The sequence below is a fragment of the Ostrea edulis genome, chromosome 9, assembly GCF_947568905.1.
Source record: "Ostrea edulis chromosome 9, xbOstEdul1.1, whole genome shotgun sequence".
Lineage (NCBI taxonomy): Eukaryota > Metazoa > Mollusca > Bivalvia > Ostreida > Ostreidae > Ostrea > Ostrea edulis.
This window is the reverse complement of record NC_079172.1, coordinates 6,482,425-6,509,725: the sequence shown is the minus strand read 5'-3', so window position 1 is coordinate 6,509,725 and position 27,301 is coordinate 6,482,425. Positions and strand designations below refer to the sequence as shown.

The 27,301-nt window shown below is 34.9% G+C and overlaps 1 protein-coding gene across 11 annotated transcripts in view; it reads right to left on the bottom strand.

Moving 5' to 3' along the window:
* LOC125658791 (peripheral plasma membrane protein CASK-like) overlaps window positions 1-27,301 on the bottom strand; it is a 113,670-nt gene that overhangs the window by 15,441 nt on the left and 70,928 nt on the right. For all 11 annotated transcript variants that reach the window (XM_048890209.2, XM_056148360.1, XM_056148365.1 and 8 more), the window contains 2 exons: window positions 14,307-14,384; window positions 11,148-11,234 (listed from right to left, as the gene is read on the bottom strand). In XM_048890209.2, coding sequence (XP_048746166.2) covers window positions 11,148-11,234; window positions 14,307-14,384 — 165 coding nt within the window. The remainder of the gene's footprint in view (window positions 1-11,147; window positions 11,235-14,306; window positions 14,385-27,301) is intronic.

The window sequence follows — 27,301 nt, the reverse complement described above, 5'->3', positions numbered from 1 at the left end:
GTTGGGGGAAAGTCTAGATATATACACATTTGTAATATGTATTTCTCAACAAGGAATAACCAATTCCTCGTGAAATTGACAATGATGTTTCATTTGTTTCATGTGTAATGATATTGATGCCTTTTTAATGGAGACTAATGCTTTGACAAGATTGCTCCAGGCAGCTAACTTTTATTACATTAAATGCTACCGAAAAGCAAAAGTTGATTACTCAGAAGGCAAGAGAAGGTTCGGTGGGTTTTTTTTTCTGGCTCAGCAGAACAAAATAATGGAGTATGCTTTTACTGCTGCTAAAGCCATTATTTATAAAGAAATATTTTGGATACAAAAGAGTTATCTGCAACGATCTGAGAATAGAAAATTGGGGAGTGCTATTTTTGTTTTGGAAATGTCTTTCACTATCAGGAAATGACCTGAATTAAAGTCAGCATGCAACACACGAAAATATAACTATAGCTGTCTTAGACACTCTCAAGTAAAATTATTAAAGAAATTTCTGCCCATCTTATACGACAAAAGTAAGTTGGTGCAGTTGGTTTATTGAAAAAAAAGTGTGCAGCATGAACTGTCCAAACTTACTTTCTATTGAATTAGTAGAAAATACTTTCATTCCTTATACTTTAATTTTTGAAAATGCATTTGATGTAATATGCAGAATAATCATAAAGAAAATTTCAACATTTTATATGACACAGAGAAATATTGTCATATAGTAAGAAAATGGAAAGAGGCAAGCTAAATAAAGTGTGACATATTAATGCTGCGACCTAAATAAAGTCAACTCACTTTATACAATATAAAAAACTTCATGTGATAAAATCAAATGAACCAATCAAACTGTGTTTAACAAGTGAAATTGAATTATTTAAAAATATTGTACATATTAATTCTGATGCACATAATGGTAATGCCTTGCACTAAGTATTGGACCTACTAATAGACAAATTATCTACCGTCCTCTGCACAAAGCAAGAGGAACTTCTATCTTAACACCCTAGAACTGCATCAATTCTTGCATTGTCACAACGGAAGGTAATCTTGTTAAATCATTCTTATTTAAAGACCTGTTTGAGGAGAAAAACCTAATGGAAGAAATATCTTTCTAAATACATGTCTGATTCACTATGGACTTGTCAATCTTTCTCTAGAATCAGTGCAATTCACATCATACGTGCATTTTTGATTTGTCATAGTCTGCTGTACATAAAAGTTTTCCAAGTTATAAATATCAATGAAACTTAAATACATCCGAAATGACAAAGTAAAACGTTATAAGATATGCAGGATATCTTGATATAGCAAATTCCTTACCTTGTAAACAGACACAACTCACACAAACCCCACAAATACGTCTAAGTGGCCCTCTAGATCAATAAATGTCCTCTCTTTTTATCTCCTATGAACTCAATATCAACAAAGGTTTCACTTTCTCTTCCTTATATTATCTCTACATTTGGATACAAATTTTACACACAATTGGAGATACTCAATTCCAGCACATTTTATTCCAGCAATACTCTGGCTCTGCTTACAATTACAGACATCAAAACAAGAAGAGAGAGAATTGAGAAGCGAACTTCTATATGTGATAACAATTAACAGGAGAGAGGCGGGCAAGAACAACTGTTTCCACAGACTTATATTCCATTCCTCAATTGATGGCAATAAAGCTATTATCAATGGGAAAATAATCATATTTATATGCAGGCAAGCTAGGTTCCTGCCTTTCAATTTTTTATGAATTGAAATCACAACATTTCCAGAAACAGCCATTCCTGTGATTGGCAAATCTTCTCTGGGGGCAGAATTGCACTCACGTGAGTAAATTGGTGTTACACAACAATCTATCAACCAGGGTGAAATGTGAGAATGAATCAATTTTTATTATCAGGTCTGAAACAGGATTAAATTCTGGTGGTGAAGCTGAAATTTAAACACACCTCAAATATCAGGTCTGAAACAGGATTAAATTCTGGTGGTGAAGCTGAAATTTAAACACACCTCAAATATCAGGTCTGAAACAGGATTAAATTCTGGTAGTGAAGCTGAAATTTAAACACCACCTCAAAACATGCACTGTGTTAAAAAAAAAAAAAATGGTTTTAAGGGGGTGGAATGTTTAGAGGGAATCTTATTCCTGTCCCTCGCCTATTCCATCTTTATCCCCCCTTACTCTCCCTCCCCACATAAAGGTCAGATGGGTGGTGACACGGCCCCTGCTAAACCTATTTGGCTTAGAGGACCTAGAGGACCCTCCACAGCAATAAACAGTATCACACTATGGATCATCTCCTCAAAAGACAAAGTGTTCTCATGCACACAACCCAAAATACCTTGTCCAAATACTGTAATCCTTATTTTATGCGAGTACTTAATATCGCGAAATGACTTGTAGAATATTGTGAGAATGTAAATTCACAAGTACTCTGTTGATCAACTTGAGAGTTTTTACATTTATTTTAGCAATACATGTATAAAATTAAAAGTGAATCATTTTATTTTGCAAGTGATTCTTCTCGCATGCGATAAATTCCTTGCATATATTTAGGAATTTACACTACTTGAGCACCAGTACTTCCCATCTGACTTCAATGTCAATTTAGAAAGCTTTCCGAGTTTATAAACAGCAAAATCTGTAAGGAATATCCACAATATTTTGCTAATTGACAGTTTGCTACAGTTGATCTCAGTGGTCTAATTTTGTTCATCTTTCTGTATCAAAACTGCTTCATCATGACAATGACTTCACTAGTGCAAGAAGCCACAAATCATATAAATGCTAACAGATATTGCATTGTTTATCAATATTAAAGTAACTGAATCCTTTGTTGCAGCTTTGTTATACTAGCTAGATGAAAACGTTTTCTTGTTAGTTTTGATCAACTGTTGCCAGTATTTTAGAGATTTGAAATGTTTTTCCTCTATATGTAAAACTAGAGACCCCTACTGTGGTTCTAAACCTAAATCAACACTATGTCAGGATGTTTAAGTCTCTGCATTGTATATCAATCTAGCACTTTAATACCATGTCATCATGAGAGGGAGATTTTTCCATATTGCTTGTTTACTCTGTTTTATTTTCACCTATTTTATCAAAACATAGCATTTTTAAAATGGACAAAAAACTGGGCAAAGTTAGATTTATTCATTAATCAATGAAGCCCCCCCCCCCCTCCCAAAAAAACCACCCCAAAACAAAACTATAGACAAATCAAAATGGGACAATGTCAATGCACATAGCCAAAACTAAATCACAAAATTTAATGAGTCACTAACAGGCTAATCATAATAATTGACTATGACATCATGAAGCAATCAATTGATAAATATGGAACTAGATAGCATGCATTGATGCATAAAGTGATGTACAATTGTATAATATACATTTAATATACATGTAATTGTTTTGGTAATATGTGAACCCTACTCAGTTTAAACTGCTCTTACTGCACTCAGCAATATGATGTCACTGCTAAAATTATGATGCCTTCTGGTGTCAACTGAGAGGCAGCTAGATCATAGGGTTTACAGTCTATCTAAAATGCATTTTAAACCACAGTATTAATCTCTTTTTTTAGCAGATAATAGACATGCATATGTATTCAAAGTAAAATACATTTGATTAAAAAAAGTTCAGATTTTTTAAACTAGCAGTATATTATCTTTCCTATGTGAACAGTTTGTTTTATTTGTATGCATCTCATGAGCACACACCCGTCTGATCAGTTAATGAATAAGTTTTTGTACTCAAACTGAAAATGTTTTTCGGTAATTAAGAAGTGTTGAATCAGCAATATAACAATTAGTATATTGGCTGGAACACATTACTTTTAACACATTAAGTAGAGTAATTAGCATGATAAATAAATTAATGGAACTACTGTAAAAGTGCTTATTTAATTAAGCTGAGGGTTAAAAGTACGCGGTTTTCCACATCCAGCGTTACGCGGGAAAAATACACTGTAACTGAATATAATACATATTACATCAAATATTAAAAACTATAGCCATGGGAAAAATTTACGCGCTCGTTATGTGACCGTGTAATTAATGTAAATTTCCCCTACAAATATAAATAACTACTTTTCCAAGCCAAAAAAGTAACACTTGCTGTATTCATAGATCTACAAAAAGCCTTTGATAAAGTATGGAAAGATGGACTACTAGTAAAATTGCTCAGATCTGGAATCGGTGGTAGAATGTACAAATGGATCAAATCATATTTTAACAACAGAAAAGCCAGAGTTTTGGTTGATGGACAGTGTGGAAAAAAAGTCTTTCTACGACAAGGGGTTCCACAGGGAGGAGTACTCCCGCCGACCCTTTTTATCCTCTATATGAACGATCTTGTTCAACAGCTACCAAAAGGTGTACGCACAGCCCTTTATGCAGACGATCTTGTTCTCTGGTGCTCAGAGGAATATACAACCACAGCAAAATACAGAATACAAACTGCTTTAGACAGGGTAGTGACATGGGCTGAGCAATGGTGTGTTACAATCAACAGAGAAAAAACAACTGGAACTCTGTTCTCACTCTCCCAGAAAAACCAATCTGTACAGCTTAATCTGGGCAGCACATCACTAGAGATTGAAGACCAACAAACATATCTTGGAGTAACCTTTGATAAAAGAATGACATGGAAGCAGCATATAACATCAGCTGAAGCAAAAGCAAGAAGAAAACTAAGCATCATGAGGAAATTGGCAGAAACAAATTGGGGTGCCAATGAAAAAATATTAAAATCAGTTTACCAAGGGAATGTTCGCCCACATCTCGAATATGGATCTACCTCATGGATGACAGCAGCAAAATCCCACCTACAGACCTTAGACAAAGTACAGAACCAGGCACTACGAATCATCACAGGTGCCATGAAGTCAACCCCAATACATAGTATGGAGGAGATAACAAACATAACTCCGCTAAGTAAGAGAAGGGAGTGCAATGCAATGTTACAAGCCGCAAAAATACTGCTGTACTGAAGATCACCCAATGAATAATAGACTAACGCAACTCTCATCAGGCAGACTGAAAAGATCAAGTTTTGTATTAGAGACAAGAGCTTTACAAAGAGAACATCATGAATCGCTACCAAAGCAAGTCAAACCTATAGCCTTTTCTGTAAATGACTACCCTACTGAAGATAAACTGAGAAATGTCAGCATTCACACATCAGTACCAAACATCACATCCAAAGATGAACAATCTGATATTGTAAAGAAAACTCACACTATGACCATGCTAGAAGAACAGTACCCCTCTGAATTTTGGATAAGAGTATTCACGGACGGATCAGCCACAAATGCAATAAAAAACGGAGGGGCTGGTATATACATCCAATATCCAAATGGAGAGCGACAATCTGAAGCAATACCAACAGGCTTGCATTGTTCCAACTATAAAGCTGAAGAAAAAGCCATCAGTCATGCTGCACATACCATCACAGACAAAGTCAATATCACAACTCCAGTTGTTTTCCTTACAGATGCTCTGTCTGTATTACAGGGATTGACAAACAACAAGCTACCATCACTAGAACAGGCGCTATTTAACATTCAAAGTCGTATAACAGTGCTACAATGGATCCCTTTGCACTGCGGAGTCTATGGTAATGAACAAGCTGACATTCTCGCAAAACAAGGTGCTGGACAACAACAGGAGGAAAACCCAGTCTGCCTTGCAGAGATGAAAACCATAATAAAATCTCTGTACAGAAAATCCAACCATCAAGAGTTACCACCATCTGTCGAGACCTGAACAAACTGGCATATTCAGACTGAGGACAGGACACAATAGACTAAACAAACATCTGAACAGAGTGATGAAAGTGGTACCATCCCCAATGTGTCCCTGTGGTGAGGCAGAACAAGATACAACACATATTCTACAGACATGCAAGAACCATCAGGCATTGAGACAAAGGATATGGCCATTACCAACAACCATCCAGGAAAAGCTATTTGGAACAGTGGAGGACTTACAGAAGACCACCAGATTCGTAGAGGAAGCAGAAATCCAAGTGTAGAGGCGAACGACAAGAAGAAGAAGAGACTACTTTTACAGTAAGTTAACATCACTTTTCAAATGCAGAATAGTATTCTTAAGCTATATTGAACACCTTTAATAAATTTTATATGAACTGAATTTTGTTGTTGACACACCTTTTTAAGAAATGCCTCTCAGTTTTTGAAAGTATATGATTAATGAGAAGATATACCCTGTGCCTCGATCTTCACACTGGCATACTGAGTGGAGGAAGTTAGCGCTTCGTGAAATGTACGCCGGCGTGAAGAGGTTCCAGACATATAATCTCACACACCTTCAAAAACTGAGACATTTCTTATATTTAAACTTTAATCATTTCATATGCGGTTGTAAGTTTACATTAAGATTCAGTAAAATGTATTCATACGCAGCGATAAGCCCGTTTCAAAGGATGAAAGTTGACAAGATCTCTGTTAGTAAGAATGGTAAGGAAAAATGGATTAAATATAAAAATTGTGTGATTGTATCTTGTTTAACGTCCCTCTCGAGAATTTTTCACTCATATGGAGACGTCACCAATACCAGTGAAGGGCTTCAAATTTAGGCCTATGCTCAGTGCTTACGGTCATTGAGGAGTGAGGGTTCTTCAGCATGCCACACCTACTGTGACACGAGACATCCGTTTTTAAGGTCATCTCCGAGGACCCGTGACATTCACACCTAATGCCGAGCGTTTGGCGATGGAACTGTTCCTACCTGTTTTAACAACGTAGGTAGAAAGTAACTTTTTGAACTTGTTAAATTTGAGTTAATTTCTTAAAGTTGAAGTTTTCTGACAATCTAGATTTTAAAAAAAATCTGTTGTATATTTGTGCTTTGTTATATATAACTAATAAATTACATTCAATATAGTAAAACAAACAGTGCATCATAGCTGAAGGTAACATTGAAAATGTCACACTACTTCGTCTCAGCTGACAATAGTTTTCTCATGGGGAAAATTTCAATGTTACCCTCAACTACATGCACTAATTCATATATATGTACATGTATAATTATTGTATATTCATCATATCAATAAAGTTTGTGGTTTTGATACCATCCTAGTGATATTGAAATTTCTAATTATAATGGAGTAAAATTTATTTGGGAAGAAACTTTCTTCAACATTAGTATTGAAAATGATTGTACCTTAATACATATAAGACAGATTATTTTATTGGCATATTAAATAATCTCATTTAATTGACGAAAGACTTTAGTGTTATTAGGTCTTACATATCGTGAATAGGTGTACAAATTAACATTTCTACAATTGTACTTTGGTACGACTTATCTAAGGCAAGCACGCTACTTCCTTTTCCAATTTATGCCGAAGTGGTTACAGCATTCTTGTCCGGCCTATTGTTTCCCCCCATCTGCCACCTAAGGCAGAGGGCGTTTGTTTGTAGAAAGGAAATTCTACATGTGTATGTGTTTGAAAATTGTGTTGTTCTTGATTGGGGTCACTCAAGTCAGTCAGTCTTGGTGCCCACTCCACCTCTATACACAGGAGGGGAGGCTTAGTCCTGGAGTACATGGAATAGTACTAACAACCAGGTGCAATCTCTGGGAAACGGAGTAAACGGATAATCTGAAAACTCTTCCAGTCCCAAATGGGTGGTATGTTCATAGTTTGGGATTTTCGGTACTGGTGCTCAACGCCAGGCCACCGGTTTGCCCGTTATACTTAAAAGGCTAGGTTGGTATGCCGGATATTCCCTCGGACCCTTGGGTTAATACAGTGCGGCCATTTATGTTCCATTACCCCTTTTGGAAATGTTTAATTGTCATATTGTGAGATTTGTTTGCTTATTGATTCAATAAATGTGAAAAATTAAAAGTTGTGTTGTGACTGTCATCATGGAAATGGTTACAGAACTTGACGAGGTACAGGTATAGGTAAACTAGTCGAGGATTGCAAGTGTGTTGACCTTGAATGTTCAATTAAATACACAGATGAAGTACAATCAGTTATGAGTTTGAACTCGTGAACTTTCCAGAGAGTAAACACCCTCAAAATCCATAAAGTGTCATCCTAATATTGCAAATTCAGATTACCCATACCGATCCAATATCTAATTCATAGTATGATTATATTGTTTTTCATATTTCCATACGATTTTTGTTGTTGATTAGATAATTGGGTATTTTTTTCATACATCAGACAACAGTGATTCACATATTTATTCAATCACAGCAAAAATGAGGAATTTTGGCTCCCAAAGGAAATTTCTCCATCTGTTGTATACAGTAAAAAATCATCAAACCTATCATGGTGTATGGGATGTTCCTTTATGTTTTTGATTATTCTCGATGAAGCAAACTAATTTCATATCCGAGGCAGCCTGTCTTATAAAGCAAAAGCTGCTTATGCAAGAATGCATTGACACCCCCCCCCCCCCCCCCTGCATATAGATTTAAGATATCTATGGCTCTGAATAGTCATCTTAGTTTCACAATGAAAAACTTAAAATTACAAGTGTTGGACGTAAACTTTCTTTCAAACTTTATGATCTAAAGCATAGTTTAATATAGCCTGTTTTGAACCTTTTTACCAATACGACCTTGATCTTGGTATAACCATGGTCATTACAATGTCTGATCCTACACAATCTCTGTGCCACATTTAAAAGATTATCATACATTTGAAAACTTGACAAGTGAACATATCCAATTTAACAAGGATCTATAGATATGGTAGACGAAAAACAAGGGCACTCCGATATCCCATTCTGTCTACACTGGCGACTTCTGTTCCATCTGAAAGAATTTTTTCTTCATACGGCCTTCTCATCACAAAGCTTTGAAACTGACAGTCAAGGGAACTCGTTGATCAAATTATATTTCTAAATAAGCTGTTGATCACAACTGCACAATTTCTTGAATTCAACCCAATATATGCATACTTGCTTATCTAGTGGTGTACTCTGTCAGTAAATTGCATAATTAGCAGATTAGCTACTAATAAAAACAATTGAGGCCTGGGTTTTGTTTTTACAACATTCTATAAATATAATCACTCTTCTTGGGTGATAATTGCTTAAGTACATGTTATGTACAGTTATCCTTCTTGCCCTTACTTTGAACATACGAGATCACCTCATCCATTAATTGGGGTTAAGTTTAATTTCATTTGTCCAAAGCAAATAAATTTTTTTCAAACATTGGACGTAATTGCCTTGACATACACTTAGATATGTTAGAATGTACACCATATTTTATCAATAAAAAAAAACACCAAATCATCACTATGTGTATCAAAATTAAAATGATCAGCTACAGGTTATTTTTCACATTGAATATCATTGATATTTTTGACATCCCTACTTAAGAAAAACAATTTTTTTCTATCATATGAGCTCTAGTACCAAAATCCTTGACCCAGGGCCCATGAATTTTCACAATGTTGGTAGAGACATCCATGCATGCTCATCATTTTTATACACTCGACTGTTAGATTTCGAGGAGTAAGAGTCCTAGCACCAGAACCAGGCCTAGATTTCTCAACAAAAATCCTTGCAAAAACGAAAACTCAACTTAAATTTGAGATTTGTTGTTGTTGAAAAGTCCAAGCCAGGACCATGAATTTTACATTTTTTGTTGAGTCTTCCATGTTCATCATAACTATGCATGCTGTTTGTCTGAATGAAAGGTGAAGATAACAAACAGTGATCAATCTCATAACTCCTATAAGCAATACAAAATAGACAGTTGAGCAAACACGAACCCCTGGACACACCAGAGGTGGGATCAGGTGCCTAGGAGTAAGCATCCCCTGTTGACCAGTCACACCTGCTGTGAGCCCTATATCTTGACCAGGTAAACAGAGTTATCCGTGGTCAAAATCAGCGCCAAGAAAAGTCTAAAAATCAGTATGAAACACGTCAGACATCATTCGACCCAAAGATAGTTTGTATTGGCAAACTAAATCATTTGAATATTAGGAAATAAAGATCTTTAAAAACTTATTCATTCTTAGAGGTTATGGCCCTGCCCCTCAACTACCTGGGGACCACAAAATTCAAAATTTGTTGTCTTTATTCTAAAAATGCTAAATACCAAATTGGTAATAATTGACTCTGTAGTATCTTTGAAAACACTAAATTTCATTTCAAAAATATTGAAATTCTAGTGCAAAACATACAATGAATGACAAAAACAGATTGTGACTCAGATGACCTGACAATAAAGGAGATAAACTGGAAGTTACGAGAAAAGACAAAATGGGAAAGAAATGACGGCATTGTTCTAATTACGGCATTGTTCTAATTACGGGTCACCAAAAGACTACTCACTGAACAACAACTCACCGACACTTTTTTCTTCGATACTGTAAAACTTGCCAACAGGACAAAATATGGACAAGTGACTGGCAGACAACTCATCGACAGAATATAATACACTGACCGACAAATATAAATTATATATAGGAGATTTGGCCATGTGACCACACCGGTTAGTCAAACAACATCACCAACAGAAAATGGTGTGTACAGTTTTATTTTTCTTTGCATAAATTACCATTTCATCAATCAAATTTGATATGTAAAGTTGTGTGCAAGTCCCTTGAGGTAAGGAAGAAATAAATCTTGATTCCTTTCTCAACATTCTGAAACTACCATTTCTTTAAACATATCCTTCTTTTTTAGGACATCTGTCGATCTTTTAATCATTTTGGACTGAGTTTGCTATGAGTTGAGGGAAGCGATAATTTTTTCATGTTACTTTAATTCACTGAACACATGATACAACACATAAGAGATAAACATAAAAATCATTGTCAGTAAAATGTCCATTTGGCGAAATTTTACGTGTTGGTGAATTTCACTTTTTGTCAGTGAGCTGTCTTTCGGCGAGTTGTTCGGGACTGTCTAATTACACGTAAAATGTTGTAACAGTTTAAAGGGATTAAGAAATTTCTTGGAGTTCCTTTGGAGAGGTATTGTTGCCCCCATTAAGCCGCCCTTAAAGCTTTAAGGGAGCCTATAAGTGGTCCATGATGACCAAAAATAACTTATCTCCCCCACAAAACCTATATACACCACCAAAACGTGAGAAACAATGTGTCTCTTGTGTGAGTGCAGTTGGTAATCTTGGTGCAAAAGCTGAAAACATACCATTACATGGGCTTTGGTGAGAATTTGTTCCAACTCTTGACAAACAGTTGTATATTCTTGTGGACATATTTTCATAACATCATGGACCTATCAATAGAGATAGAAATGAATCAATAAAAGACAGTGTGGGTATTATACAGTGTTTAAAGGAGGCCCGAAACGCTAACTAAAACTTTTATGAGAAGTACGTAATACAACCAAACAAAAAATGCATGTTTTCTACATAAACAAGATGTGTTTGTGAAACACAAATGCCCCCGATAATGGCCAATTCCAAAGATGGCCAAGCTAGGTCACAAGGGCAAATATCTTGGTACCAGTAGAAAGATCTTGTCAAAAGAAATGCTCATGTATAATATGAAAGCTCTAATATTTACCATTTAGAAGTTATGACCAATGTAAAAAAAAAAATTAAAAGTTGAATGTCAAGGTCAAAAGGTTTAATACCAACGGAAAGGTCTTGTTACAAGGAACACTCATGTGAAATATCACAGCTCTATCACTTATTGTTCAAAAGTTATTAGCAAGGTTAAAGTTTTCAAAAAGTAGGTCATACTCCAAGGTCAAGGTCACAGGGTAAAAAATATTGGTACCCACGGAAAGGTCTTGTCACATGTGTGAAAATTTATCGATGTTAATGTTAAATATTTACCGTTACACTTTTTACGTTTGAATGTTAAATATTTACTGTTATATTTTTTTTTATTGTAAACATGAAGGGATAAATGATGTCAAAATAATGTCGGATTATATGTCGTATTTTGGATACCTATTTTTGAGTTGAGAGGATCGTATTTGTATGTGATCGAGTGTATGCTTTTGACACTTACCCTATTTTTTTTAACATGTATAACTATATGAAGTTTGTATGTTGTTTCCTCGTTCGAGTTTAATTTTGACCTATAAACAATAATGTTTTTAAGTCAGCGTTGATTCTATAAGGCGTTTATTTTATCAAAATATTGTGTTATAAGTGAAATAACTACCTTTTCTACCCTTGTTAGCTCGTGGTTTTGTCGTCGGCGCCATCGCTGTATTGACCTACATTACTGTTGTATTTCGAGCCCGATTCTCATTTTAGCATGTAAAACTATTACGATATGTAAATCTAGAATCTATACTATGTAAATTGTATTGGTTATCATTCTTTTTATGTAAAAGATATTTTGTAGGATTTTAAAATTTATTATTAGTAGATCTACTAGCATCTGCCGTGGGAGCCGGTGTCAAACGGCGGAGCCGGTGTCTAACGGCAGGGCCGGTGTCCAGCGGCGACACCGGCAGCCCTGCCGTTGGTTTCCCACTAGGCACGAGCGTTGCCCGGGGGACGGTCTGGAGGGATAAAAAGGCAACGCAGTGGCTCTGCCGGGGACTCTCGATTTTTCTCTTATACATACAGGACGCATAATTTCGGTAGGGATATTAATGCTTTTCATTGGGATTTTATTTATTAGATTTTTTTGATACATTTATAGAATTGGGTTATTCCCGAACTCTATAAATACTATATATAACTGAAAGTAATATTGTAAGTACGATAGGCCTTGTAAGATCGGGTAATTCTTGATCTTACTAAGGAATTATATGAAGAAATTACAATTGACTGAGGGTTATTCTCTTGATCTATTTGTAATATAAATAAAATTTATTCAATAACTTTATACATTTGAGGGAAATTTTAGTGGATTTTATAGTAGCTGAACAGTAAATAATTGGGGAAAATCTGTTATTCTAGCTTAATTGACAATTCATAAAATAATTCTATTATCTTATTTATCAGAATATTTTAGTTAAACCTTATCGTAGGTTAGAAGTACATTCTGGTAATTCTAGAGTGTTCACACTAGACGGATTATTTCCATCTAGTGTTAGTCAAGTCACACACCCCCCCCCCCCCTTATTTAATACCGTCAAAGGTTGAGCTTTATGCATGAGTCTGGGTGATTCCCGTCTCATGTAGTTATTTATATTAATTAATTACGAGCTATCTGTTTGTAGTTTTGTAAATATATAGGAAACTTCTTGATTTCCGAATTAATAAAAGAGGTTAACTGTACAAGTCTTATCATTTCAACCGAGAGAGTCCAACACAAGTAATTCTTGTGTTATATAAGTAGGTGATATTTGCGGGTTATTCTCGCAAATTAACAGAGTAATTACGCGGGTTATTCCCGTTTTGCTAATTACCAACGAAATTGTGTGGTAACCATATTTGCGGGTTATTCTTGAAAATTAACAGAGTAATTACGCGGGTAATTCCCGTTTCGCTAATTACTAACGTACTTGTGGAGAAACCATCAACTCGGGTCCGTTACACATGGAACACTCATGTGAAATATCAAAGCTCTATCACTTACTGTTCAAAAGTTATTAGCAAGGTTAAAGTTTTCAAAAAGTAGGTCAAACTCCAAGGTCAAGGTCACGGGGTCAAAAATGTTGGTACCCACGGAAAGGTCTTGTCACAAGGAATACTCATGTGAAATATCAAAGCTCTATCACTTACTGTTCAAAAGTTATTAGCAAGGTTAAAGTTTCAGACAGAATGACAGAATTACAGAATGACAGAAAGGACAAAAACAATATGCCCTTCGATCTCGGGGGCATAAAAATTTGAAACTTAATTTCTTAATTTAGAGAAAAGTTGTGAGGGGTAAAAGTTTCCAACAGGATTCAAACTAATCAAAATTAGATGTTAGATCCGCTCACGTACGCGCTTTGTGTAGCGAGTATGTGAGCGGATCTAACATCAAATTTTAATTAGATCGCAACAGAATTTGAACTCCGAACTGCATGATTTTGAAAGTTGAGAGGTATTGGTGTTGTCTGACAACACCAATACCTCTTGACTTTCCTAACTTATGCCTAGTAAGCATTTACTTAATGAGCATAATGATAACAAACAGGAATCAGGGGCAGATTACTCTATTGCAAAAATAAATCCCTTGTACTTTGGAACAGGCGTATGTCGACTCTATCTCGCTATCCACTACAGCACAAATTTTACATGCACAGAAATTTACTAAATTCAACTTTTCTTGTTTACATCTAGCTAATGGGTTAAATTCCATAAATACATGTAAAAGTTTCACTAATGACTTTGTGAACTGTTGATATGAACGTGCTTTTAGTCTGAAATAATTCATCTGCCTGAGTGTTTACCTCTCTGGATCTCTCCACCGCATCATCAGGAGGGGGGCGAACAGGGCTCACTGTCTGTGTGTTGATTTTATCATACAACTGAAAAACACCAAAAGGAAATGGATAAATACGTAAATACTTGAGTGAATACCTGTCAGTATCTCCAGATAGTCCTGTTAATTTCCATTGAGGATGTTCATAACATAGTGTAATTCCAGCTGATTACATGACATATCATTATCTAAAGAATTCTTTTTAAAACAACATTGACTGCCAAAGTAGATTTCTTATATCAATGTGGGTACTTCGTTTAGCAAAATTGCCATCCACATCATAAAAACGGAAAAATTGTGTTCACTTTAGACTCCGAGCAATTTTTATCGTAATGGTATATACTAGTACGTGTGACTTTTGATTTTGCGAGAGAGGCCTCTCATAAATTAATATGAATATGAATTACTGGCATATAGTCCGAAATCTATCAACTACAGTGTAGTTAAAGAAGGTTTCGTTCCTCTTAAGTAGTGATGAAATTCCAAACAAAATAATGTTGGTCAGTAAAGAGGGTCAGTCTTAGGTGATGATGAAGTGTACCATGAGGAATAGGGTGCATCAACCTGTACCTGGCAATGCCAAATATTTCCCCTGGGTGCATTTATCACAGGGTAGACATATTTTCATGAATTATACATAGTGTATACTTGTTAGCATGTACTTGTTATATTTCACAGGTAATGAGTAATTTCTGTTGCAAAAGTACTGTTTGAAAAATATTGAAATTATACATGAGTAAATGTGTGTGAAACTCTGGGTACTTCATTACAAGTAAAAAAAAAAAAAAAAAACACCTCTCAAAGGTGTATATTTGTTTTAACCAATATTTAAAAATATTATGTTCCATAATTTGTTTTCCTCATCAACTCTGTGGTAGAGTTTTGAGTTCACGAGTAAATAATGCATAAAGCAATTGACAGTACTTGGCATGATGCCAGACCATGATCTGCCAAACCAGGCGCATGGTCCAGGCAAGCCATTGTGTGTGTCGTGTGGACTGCTGAAACACTGATGATGACAGGCGTAAATCTTCCTTAATCTAGAATATTTGTTCGTTCTAAGCAAAAAATAAAAGCTATCCATATATTTTTCTGAAACATTTTTCAGTGAATTATCACAAATACCTAACAGAAACAAACTCCAAACATTTTCCACCAATCAAACACCTAGTATTTACATTTTACCCAACATGGTTGTAAATGTGTATTTATAGACCTACAAACATATTCTACAGTACATTCTGTGGGTGTTGATGAAAATACAAACAATGTAATGTAGATTTGGGATATGATGGTTGATAGCATTGTGTATTAACATTGAAACATTAAAAGATATCACTAATTTGGACCCATCCTAGAGTTGTAAAATTCACCATTTTTTGTACATCCTTTTCTGCTATTCCTAAGTATGCATTCAGATTTTATACATGATCAGCAAACTTACACATAAATACTATATATTAGTTTGGCCCCACCCTGGAGTCAGAACCCCTACCCCAGGGATTATCAGAATTCTTTTGGTAAAAGACTACCTGCTCTTTCTAAATATCCATTTAGTTCAATTTAGTATCAATAACACCAAAGAAGATGTTATTTTAAAAAGTGTTTTACACATAAACACTATATACCAAGTTTGGCCCCACCCTGGGGTCAGAACCCCTACCCCGGGGGTCATGAAATTTACAATTTTGGTGCTTTCTTGCTCATTACTATATACTCATTTTCTCTGCTAGATGCCCAGGAGTAAAGAAGATTGTAAAAAAAAAAATATATCAATTTTATAGTTTTTACCCCAAATTAAGGCCCCTTAGAATTGGGGGTCCTGAAATTTACAATTTCTGGTCTCCTTCACCTACAAATGCTACATACCAAATTTGGTCAAGATTGGCCTAGTAGCTTCTGGGAAGAAGTTGTTAACAGACAACAGATGACGCAGACCAATAGCAATAGGTCACCCGAGTGACTCAGGTGACCTAAAAAATGGATTGATATAACTTTCATTCATATGTCTATTCAATATATCCTTGTGAGCTAAAAATAAGACACCACAGAGTCGTCCACTTCTGCTTCATACTTAGATATTTTATTGAAAGTAGACATTAATGGCAAACTAACAACTCATCTGTATGACAAATGGTATGATTTCAGTTTCTCCATCATCAACTTCCCATATTTATGTAGCAATATTCCATTATCACCTGCATATGGTGTTTATATCTCTCAACTGATTTGATACGCAAGAGCTTGTTCTGCTTATGGTCAGTTTTTAAATCGAGGCAAGCTACTGACAAACAAGTTGATGGTACTGGGGTTTCAACAGTCTTGATTGAAGTCAGCATTTCACAAATTCTACGGTTGTTATAATGATCTAGTTCGTCAATACAACCTATCATTGCGTTAAATGCTGTCTGACATGTTTTATACCGATTGTTAAGCCGTTCTTGGCACACTAATTTTGACTACGGATAACTCTGCTTACCTGATCAGGATATTGGTCTCACGGCGGGTGTGAGTAGTCGACAGGGAATGCTTACTCCTCCTAGGCACCTGATCCCACCTCTTGTGTGTCCAGGGGTCAGTGTTTGCCCAACTATTTATTTTGTATTGCTTAAAGGATTTTTAAGATTGATCACTGTTCGTTATCTTCACCTTTCATAAATATGTTTTGGTTAATTATAGTTTTGTTGTAATGCTTACAAATATAAAGATAAAAAAAACCCAAAAAACCAAAACAAAGAACTTGCAAATTTTCTATGATGTTCAAAAGTTGAAATATATTACCTCTCCCTACATAACTCTTCACATATTTCCTCACTGTTTTGGACTTAATTGAGAAATCATAGGAATAAATTACACTCCATAAAATTGTATTGATTTTACTTATAAAAACATAAATTTAGTTTTAATTTTCATCATTTTTTAAAAAAGTTTGTAGCAAGTATTGCCAATATAGAATCCTAGTCCCTTCAATACAGAACTTACTATTATGAAATTATCAATAGTGAGCAAGGCTCGGGTCACTAAGCGATGCATCGAGCTCACTCCAATGATTACACAATTAAGTGAGTCACGTGATTTGCTCTTCATCAGCTAAAATATGATGATGATTACCCATAGTGCTCTGGAAAATCGTCACCGTCATTGCAGTATACTTCATTGACAACCCCGAAGATAAGATAAATGTATTCTTTAGAAAGTACCACAAATGTTTTTAAATTCCAGACAAGCTAGTTTTTTCATATGTTCGTATGTTTTGTTATTGTTGATAATTACTTAATTTGAAAGAAAAACATCGCAGTGAAGATGACATCACAATGCACCAATTTACATCAACCGAGTTATATTTCCAGCGTTAAATGATTAGGCGGATTAAATGTCTAAAGTCGTGTTGCAAGATGTTAAGGCTCATCACTCGCCTCAATAGTCCCATCATAAAACACATCGTAACATAATAAAAGACATCGTAACATAATAAGAAAAAGAATAAGGAATTTCTGAGAAATGGTCCAATCAATATGATTCTTGAAATCTTGTCTTTTTGCAATTTATTAACTGAGTTAAAAAAAACTAATACAGGTTTTGCATGTTAGTAAGAGATAAAACTCATCTGGATTGGAGATCAATAGATTTGGTATCATTGCATCTCAGTTTGGTCAGGGACCAAGGGGTGCAACAAGAAAATGTTCTTTATTACTGTATTCCTATACCAACAAGTGCCAAAGACACTTGAAAAAATTTAAGGGGGTGGCATGCTTTTATCAAATCACAATTGTCCTGAAATGAATTAAACATTGAAACATGCTTCATTTGATGTACTCTTCTTGTTAATGGTTAACGTTACTTCAATCTTTCTGGTATGATCTGAATAAATTAAACCTGACCATGCAAAAACATTATCAATACATGACGGAATCTGTCATCATTCTGATGATTTAGATGCCGGGGGACCTGGGATTCCTTGCTTGATGAAATTCAATGCATCTCAAGCATTGTTGAAAATTTTTAATCTTTAACATGGGCCACTCATTCTCATACCCAGGGGTGTGCTGTAACAAGGACATGTGTGTTTATATGTTTACAAACATATCATAGGTCTCTTCCAAAAACACTTGAGTCTCTTCTGATTCAATACAATGTTTCCTCTGCCATTTTTATTTTAATACTTAAAAGTATACAACACCTGATCTTTTGATAGGCAGCCACACTTGTGATTGAATTATGGGTAGGAAAGGCAAAAATTTTTAACAAGTCAGAATATATGAAATAAAGACCTATTATCGCGACTGATTCTGGTCTATATAGTCTGGTCCTTTCTTTTCTTTATAATCCTTTGTATCTCATTGCATTTTAAGGTTAACAAGAGTATGATATTTTTTTGTCATAATTTGAAAACTCTTAATGACTACTTCATATCCTAATCATAAGCCTATAGACGTGGAGGAGATACAGCCCCTCTCAATCCTGATTGATTGATCAGACACATTGAATGTTTGACAGAACTATTCGTTATTTGTCGCTGTTTCTCTGCTAAAGTGTAGCAGAAATAATTCAAGAAAATCAATGATTGGTTCTCTTATGCTGCGATCTGTGTGCTTCAGACTCCCAGAAGCTGTCAACAATTAATCCAATAAAAATTAATGCAGGACACAAGAGTTGGACTTCATTTGGTTTAACGCATTTAATGATATTCTCCACCTTTTGACCATCTTGCTCAGTACTGAATAATCAAGTCATCTTGCATGGTTCTTCTGCTCAGTACTGAATAATCAAGTCATCTTGCATGGTTCTTCTGCTCAGTACTGAATAATCAAGTCATCTTGCATGGTTCTTCTGCTCAGTACTGAATAATCAAGTCATCTTGCATGGTTCTTCTGCTCAGTACTGAATAATCAAGTCATCTTGCATGGTTCTTCTGCTCAGTACTGAATAATCAAGTCATCTTGCATGGTTCTTCTGCTCAGTACTGAATAATCAAGTCATCTTGCATGGTTCTTCTGCTCAGTACTGAATAATCAAGTCATCTTGCATGGTTCTTCTGCTCAGTACTGAATAATCAAGTCATCTTGCATGGTTCTTCTGCTCAGTACTGAATAATCAAGTCATCTTGCATGGTTCTTCTGCTCAGTACTGAATAATCAAGTCATCTTGCATGGTTCTTCTGCTCAGTACTGAATAATCAAGTCATCTTGCATGGTTCTTCTGCTCAGTACTGAATAATCAAGTCATCTTGCATGGTTCTTCTGCTCAGTACTGAATAATCAAGTCATTTGTGTATGCCCAGAACAAATGATAAATCATTTTCCAACAAACTACAAATTTGTATGCAGCAATACATCATTAATGAGAACTAACTCAGATACAGACATAAAGCTAGAAAATTCATGGACAAAAACACACATAATGGTCATTATATATCTCTTCATGGTCATTATTTACATGATAATTGGCCAAACCTGGATGACACAAAGATGGAGTTATTATTGTATCATCAAATCAATAAAACCTTTAAAAAATGACCAAAGGACCTCATTAAACAGCAGATTGACGAAGGCTAACGAGCAAATTTAGCTTTATTTGGTTTGAATCATTGCTTCTGACCTTTCTATTGCTTGCTGCTGTCCTCTTGGTGTTTACAACTGGGGCGAACTCGGAAGAACGAGACTCATTTTGCTGAGCAGGCTCGGCTCCTGAAACCATCTGCTGATTGGTGCACTGCTCCTCTTGGATTTTCAGAACCCAAAGTAGAGCACAAAGTCGTATCATGGACCTTTCATGGCGATTGTTGAGATATGATTCCACAGCACTACAGGAACTCATATTGTAATGAGGCTCCAAAAAAGCATTCCTTCTGCAGCAAAAGACACTCTGAGCAAAAAAGGAACGTACTTTGCCAAAAATATCTCCCCAGTGTATGTGCATTTCAAAATTATAGAAGAGAAAACCCGTCAAATATATCACTCTTCTTATCACAAAGTTTCAGGTGAAGAATTGCACAAATCATGACTGAAGCCATTAACCAAGAAGAGAATTCATGCAATGAGAGAAGTTCTGAAATACATCCTGGATTTACCACCATATCCTGCACATTTTGTCATCAGGATTATATTTACCCAGAGAACCAAGAGCTGGTGTGTAAGCATATTCAGTTTTGCTCTCCATATGAGTAGTCCAATCAGTCTAGACTTAAAAGCAAACTGTAACAGCAAAGAGCTTCAAGATTTCCCCCTAAAGATCCACAATTCAGTCTGCTGTTCCAACATCAGAAACACATACATCATATGATTAATGTTAAGAGTTGCCGAATGTCATAAGCAGTGTCATATCAATCCAATTGATTCCAAGGAAAAGATTTCTAGTACCGTAGAATAGCAGCCATACATAGAAATCCCTTTTCAATGTCTCTTGTACAGGACAGTGATATTTAGCGCCATTTCTCCAATAACAATCACCGGTATCCACTGGAGGGATTTTTTAAGAGATTACATTGCTGTGATGTCTCTTCCATGATTTAAATAAAGGCTTTCCCTCACAAAAAAGATTTCGAGCCTGTAATGAATGCAAGCAATGTAACAAAAATAAGGAGATGAGGTAGACATGTTTGTAAAGCACTACTAGTGCACGCATGTCCTCACTGTTTTCACATTCAACTGTGACAAATTTGGACCTTGGTCTTAATGAATGACAGCGATATTATACAGTCGCATAGATTTGATTTCGACCCTTCAGTTCATCAAGAATGAAATTTCCATCTCGTATACCGGTAGTTCAAAAGTTGAAAGGTTAGATTTACAGAATCACATAGAAGATAAAATGACAAACACAATATCCCCCCCCCCCCCATTAATCAGGGGCAAGAAAAACAAATATGGACTGAAATTCTTTTAATTTTTGGCATGTTTTTACACATGAATACTGAATAATGAAGGTTTCATTGCCACAAACAGAATTCTCATAGAAACTTTTGACAAAAATTCATAAAAATATATTGCAGCATCTATATAGCTATCATTTAATTTTTGGTAAGAAAATAAATACAGGGCTTCAATTTCCACAAAATGGCTTATTCTTCAAGTGCAATAAGTCAAAACATTTTGTAGATCAAGTAAAATAAAAATAATTTCAAAATAAAGATGTATAACATTTAGTCATTACATTTTCATAGAAAATAGCATAATTGTTTAAATTTCAAAAAATTCCTTATTGCTATAGTTTTTCTTACTTGACTTCTAGGTTATATACACCAATACCTATAAAGTATGAATATTTGATAGGTGTTATTTGGCACTGCCATCAGTTTTTTTTTCCTACAATGGTAGTTTAAAGTTGTCCTAATCTATTGATAACCAGTTTGTACATTTGTATGTTTTGAAGTACTCTTATACACAATTTTGCAATTTCTGCTGTTTGTTCATTATATTCATACATTTTTGTACTAGATAGTTGGGTGTAGTTTTAGGTATATTTTTAGTACTAGATAGTTGGGTGTAGTTTTAGGTATATTTTTGTATTAGATAGTTGGGTGTAGTTTTAGGTATATTTTTTGTACTAGATAGTTGGGTGTAGTTTTAGGTATATTTTTAGTAGTCATGTGATCTATTATCTTCGTTTCTCAGGATTGTTGATCAAAGTGTATTTGATCAATAAAATACATTTTCAACATCGTCGTAATCTTCTGTTATGTTTAGGATTATAAATGACTCCATGTATCTGCTGACTTTCAGAACTAGATAATGAATCAATTCTCTAAGCTAGGAAAAACAACTCTCTCTCATTCTTCCTAAATGCTTGAATTCACTCAGTCTACTACCGAGCTCCATGTTTAACTCTAGAAATGCAATCTTGGTCCCGTTTCCACTGATAGTATGAATGTAATAATGCAGAACAGGAAACCTTATGATGGAATCTTTGATATAGTGATCTGTTGGAACCTCAGTACATTAATTTGCATATAAAGCATACAATATCTCAATCTGGAACAGCATATATTTGAGGAGAAAAAAAAAGAAAAAAGATTGAATCCTTTTCCCCTCAATAAAAAGGATATTGCTGCATTAGGGGTCTATACTATTTCTAAAATTATTACATATGAATAATATGCTATGACAATGGTATACATGTACCGTACTACATCTAGCCATGTTCTAATCTCCTTTTTCTTGTTGCTTTCCCTCCACTTAATTACAATCAATCTCACTTATATATTGTGTGAACAAAATTTTGTAATACCTGTATGTTTACTGCGTGTCCTCTGTGTGTGTCTCTGATCATCAATGTTCTACCTGTATGTTTACTGCATGTCCTCTGTGTGTGTCTCTGATCATCAATGTTCTACCTGTATGTTTACTGCATGTCCTCTGTGTGTGTCTCTGATCATCAATGTTCTACCTGTATGTTTACTGCATGTCCTCTGTGTGTGTCTCTGATCATTAATGTTCTACCTGTATGTTTCCTGCATGTCCTCTGTGTATGTCTCTGATCATTAATGTTCTTTAATGTAATTGTTCCTTGTGGGTCCATAATTGATCAATATATCATATCTATCATTTGTGACATGTTGTGATATGCAATATATAATACAAAAAAATGTGTTAGACTCTCTTCAATATAGTCTACAAATCAGAAGAGTGATTCAAAACAGCTCTCTAATCAAGGACGGTCAAAACAACACAATCAAAACACAAGAGGTGGCCTTTATTTAACTCCACACTTCTTTGTTTACCAATATCCATAATTTACAGGGATTAACAGAAGAGCAGAGGAAATGCTGGTTATGTGCAAGTCATCCCACATTCATTACCTTTGAGTAAACAAGGTATTTAGGAGGTAAACCAGACAGTTGTTTTTTTTTTTTACGATGATCCACTACTTCTCGACATTATCAACTTCACACTCTCTGTTATTCAGATCATCCAAATTTTTGTACTTTTTTAACATTATCAAGTTTACTTCTCTACATTATCAAAAAATGTACTTCCCTATATTATCAAATGTATCTCTCTACATCATTTAAAATGTACTTAATCTTTATATCATCAAATGTACTTCGATCTCTACATTATCAAGTGTACATTTTCTACATCATCAATTGTATACTTCTCTATACATAATAAAATGTACTTCTCAATACATAATAAATTGTATTTCTCTATACATAATAAAATGTATTTCTCTATATAACATCAAATGTACTTTTCTGCATCATTTTAGCTAGGACTATCACTTTCCATCTAGAAAGCCCAGATTCGATTCTCAATCCTGGTTTTAATTATCAAACCTAAGACATTTACATACTAAGTTAGTGACAGCTAGTCTCTTCACTAAAGTGCCTGGCATTAGAAGTAAAAGTCTAGGATTTTTTGGGTATATGACCTATAAAAACGGAGGTCCCTTGTCATGAGAGGCACTGTACCGATAACGAACACTCACTGATATGGCCCTAAGGACCATAAATATAAGGTCAAAATTTATAAAGCAGCTTCATGTAAAAGCTGGAGATGTCTCTATATGAGTGAAAATTCTTGAATGGGGCATAAAACAAGATTGAGACAAACAAAAATCATTTTAAAACCTGTAGAAAAATATAAATCTAATATATATCATCTCACGGAAGAAAAATTACTTAAGTATCTGAAATAATCAATCATGCATTTATGTATACAAATATGCCTTGCAGTACAAACATTACTAAAAGTACACATACCCTTTTATCATACTGGTTTACATAACAGCATCAACATCTTCAAGATTCATATAAATAAAATAATCATCTAGAATTATTAGATGACTATCAACAAAAAGGTATAAATTAAATGTATCAAACTTTTAATTTTTTAAAACAATGAAGTACAGTTTTCTCTATTGATCAATGCATAGAGACTACATTTACAAGGGAGAGTGCTGCCAACTTCAATAACATTTATGTCTGTTTCTGGGGTTTTTTCCTTGATTTACATAGCAGCTATAGGGAGACAAACACTAAATTTCACCAGTACTCTAACAGACAGTGAAAATTTCCCTGTAGGGCATTGTGCTGCATTCTTTTTTAGGCACACAAAATTTATCGAATTATAACTGACATTTCCAAGAGGGTCATAAGTCTTTCCATTGTATATACTGCACCAATTTCAGAATTCCAAGCCAGAAGTCCATCAAACTTCAATTTGTGATATTGATTCAATAATGCTAACAAATGATACTGATGATCCTAAATGTTTTTCCATCACATATTCCAAAGTATAATGGATTTTTAATGTTTTTTTAAAATTCTTTGTTGAATCCCAGTGTTTCGCACGAACTCATTCTTGTGTTTCAATTAATGAACCCAAAACATGGACTTCATGTGATCTGGTATTCTGTGTAATAAGTAAGGTCTTTGATCCAAGCATTCCTGCATTAGGCAATAATTTTACAACCATAATTTCCCAAAACAATGGTGTCATTATCAAAATTTAAAAAAGACATTAGTCAGGAAAATATTTTTCAAATATAATTGCCTGCATGGTGCAACCCCCATATGACTAGCCACTTCAACACTTTCCTCTCCCATTCCGTTTCATTGTTAACTACTTTATCCGAAGAATAACATCTCTCTTTTCACAATAACATTGGTTTTGGGGCTTTGAGTATGAATTCTAGTTAATACTGTGGTAACTAATTAATTACAATTAAACAAAAATCCCTTTTAATTTCTAAGTTAATGATTTATAATTTTTACACATGTATTTATATGATAAAACAACCATGTACACTTTTCTTCAGTCACTAAAACTTGAAATCTTACCCAGCATTCCCAGTCGTGATCTCCATAGTAATAACTTCTCCTGGAATTGTAAGGAAAGGCCCATTTTTGCAACAACTCATTGAGACAATCAAAATCCTCTTGAAATCGCACACGGCCATGCTTATGAGAATGCTTGGATTTTGCCTTAGAACTAGACCTAGATATTGAAGACAATTTCAGAATCCGTTGAAACTTGATGAGGGTAGAAATTTTAGAGGCATTTTCTGGTAGAGGGGTGATGTTGTTCCTGCAGACGCTGTTGGTCATTTTGTTGTGTTCCTCTGCACCCCGTGTTTTTCAGATCAATTAGAATTACCTGAATCAATTTCTGAGACCCATTACTGAAGAGCTCCTGACCAAACACCAAGTCCTTATCTTAGTATGGCTCCCACTTTATCTGGTAAAAGTCACTGATCACAGGAAAGTGTTTTATTGTCAATATTCTCCAAAAGAAAATGCAGAACTGAATCAGTTTAATATTTCCTTGTTCCATTAACATTATTTAAATAATGAAAACAAAAAATCATCACTGAAATGAATGGGTGGAATGAAAATCATAAATTGTCTCGATAATCTCTGGTATCCATGGAAACTCTGTACAGGTATACATTAGCTTCTCAGGTGAACAGGTAAGTCTGTGTAGTATAACCTTCTAGAAGATTGAAAGTTTGCTTGACTGCAGGCAAAAAACCCACCTGGCTTTTAATAATTCAAAGGAAATTCCACCCTGTTAAAAATGGTTGTAATCAGTCCAGATATTGTGTGAATTTCTTCTCCAATTCAATTCAAAGTTTCCAAGTAGATGAGAAAATGTATCAGATATATATCAAAAAGTATTAATTCTTTAAAAAACCATCAGAAACAAATTAACAACTCATCAAATCTTTTGTAAACAATGAGCAATAATCCTTGAATGTTCACACTTGTTACAGCATTGCAAACTTCCAGACGCCCCATCCAACTGCAAGTGGAATAGTTTCATGCCAAAGTTTACACTTCTAAATTTTCACCAAATTTCTATCACAACAAATTACAGGCAAGTCTGTGATGCAAGTATTTTGTGCCAAAGTGTTTGCAAAAGATAGAAGATTCTCCTTGAGAAAAAAAAATTAAACTGAAAGAAAGTTTCAAATCCCCATCAACCTGAAGGCACTAAACCACCAATCATCATTGTATCATGTCTATGACAGGGAAAACATCTCTTCATAATTTTTTAAGACCTAATATTGACAGCAATTTCTGCACAAGAATTTAATGGTTAACATCAAAACGAAACACTGATGAAGAACTTCCAATGCCACTGAGGTAAACATTAATTAAAGCTTTGGTGCAACTTAAAATGGAAATATTTTTTATCACATTCCAAGCTGTTTGTTCAGTCAATACGGGCTCTCACAGTTCTTTTATGTTTGACTCTTGACCATATATCACAAACACACATTTCAGTAGTGCTGGTATTCTACTTCATTTATACAGCATCAAAGGACGAGATTGACTTTGGTTTTAAATTCCCAATCTAGTCTCAATATTATTTAAGAGCCCGTCCACCACCATTACAATTTCTAATAATGCTTTTCCATGCAAATAAACGCACTGAGGCATCTCTCGCCTTTCAGTAATTTGACTAAGTTTGCAGCCAGTGCACTTTCCAACTTCCCCCAATATCCAACTAATTTGGGAATCAGGTGAAATGCATGCCAGTAGATTCATACCAGAGTACACTCTCTACATTTCTGCTCAAGGGTCAGATCTGCAGGGGTTATATGAAAATTTTTCCTTTGGGACTCTAAGCCCAATAACATTATTGATGCACAGTGTAACTCATACATTTGGTATTAAATATACTACATAGATTCTAACTTCATTACATTTCATCTGTGTATTTGGGCAGTCATGAAAGAAGGGGGAAAACATCGTAGGGATGCTAATAGGATTCCTATGCAAATACTGTCTGTATCAATCTAGAAGTGCAGATAGTGGTCCTCATCTACTACACAAAACAAAGCAGACATTTGTTAGTCAGATAGTGGTCCTCATCTACTACACAAAACAAAGCAGACATTCAGTAGTCCTATAGTGGTCCTCATCTACTACACAAAACAAAGCAGACATTCAGTAGTCCTATAGTGGTCCTCATCTACTACACAAAACAAAGCAGACACTCATTAGTCCTCTTTGATCAC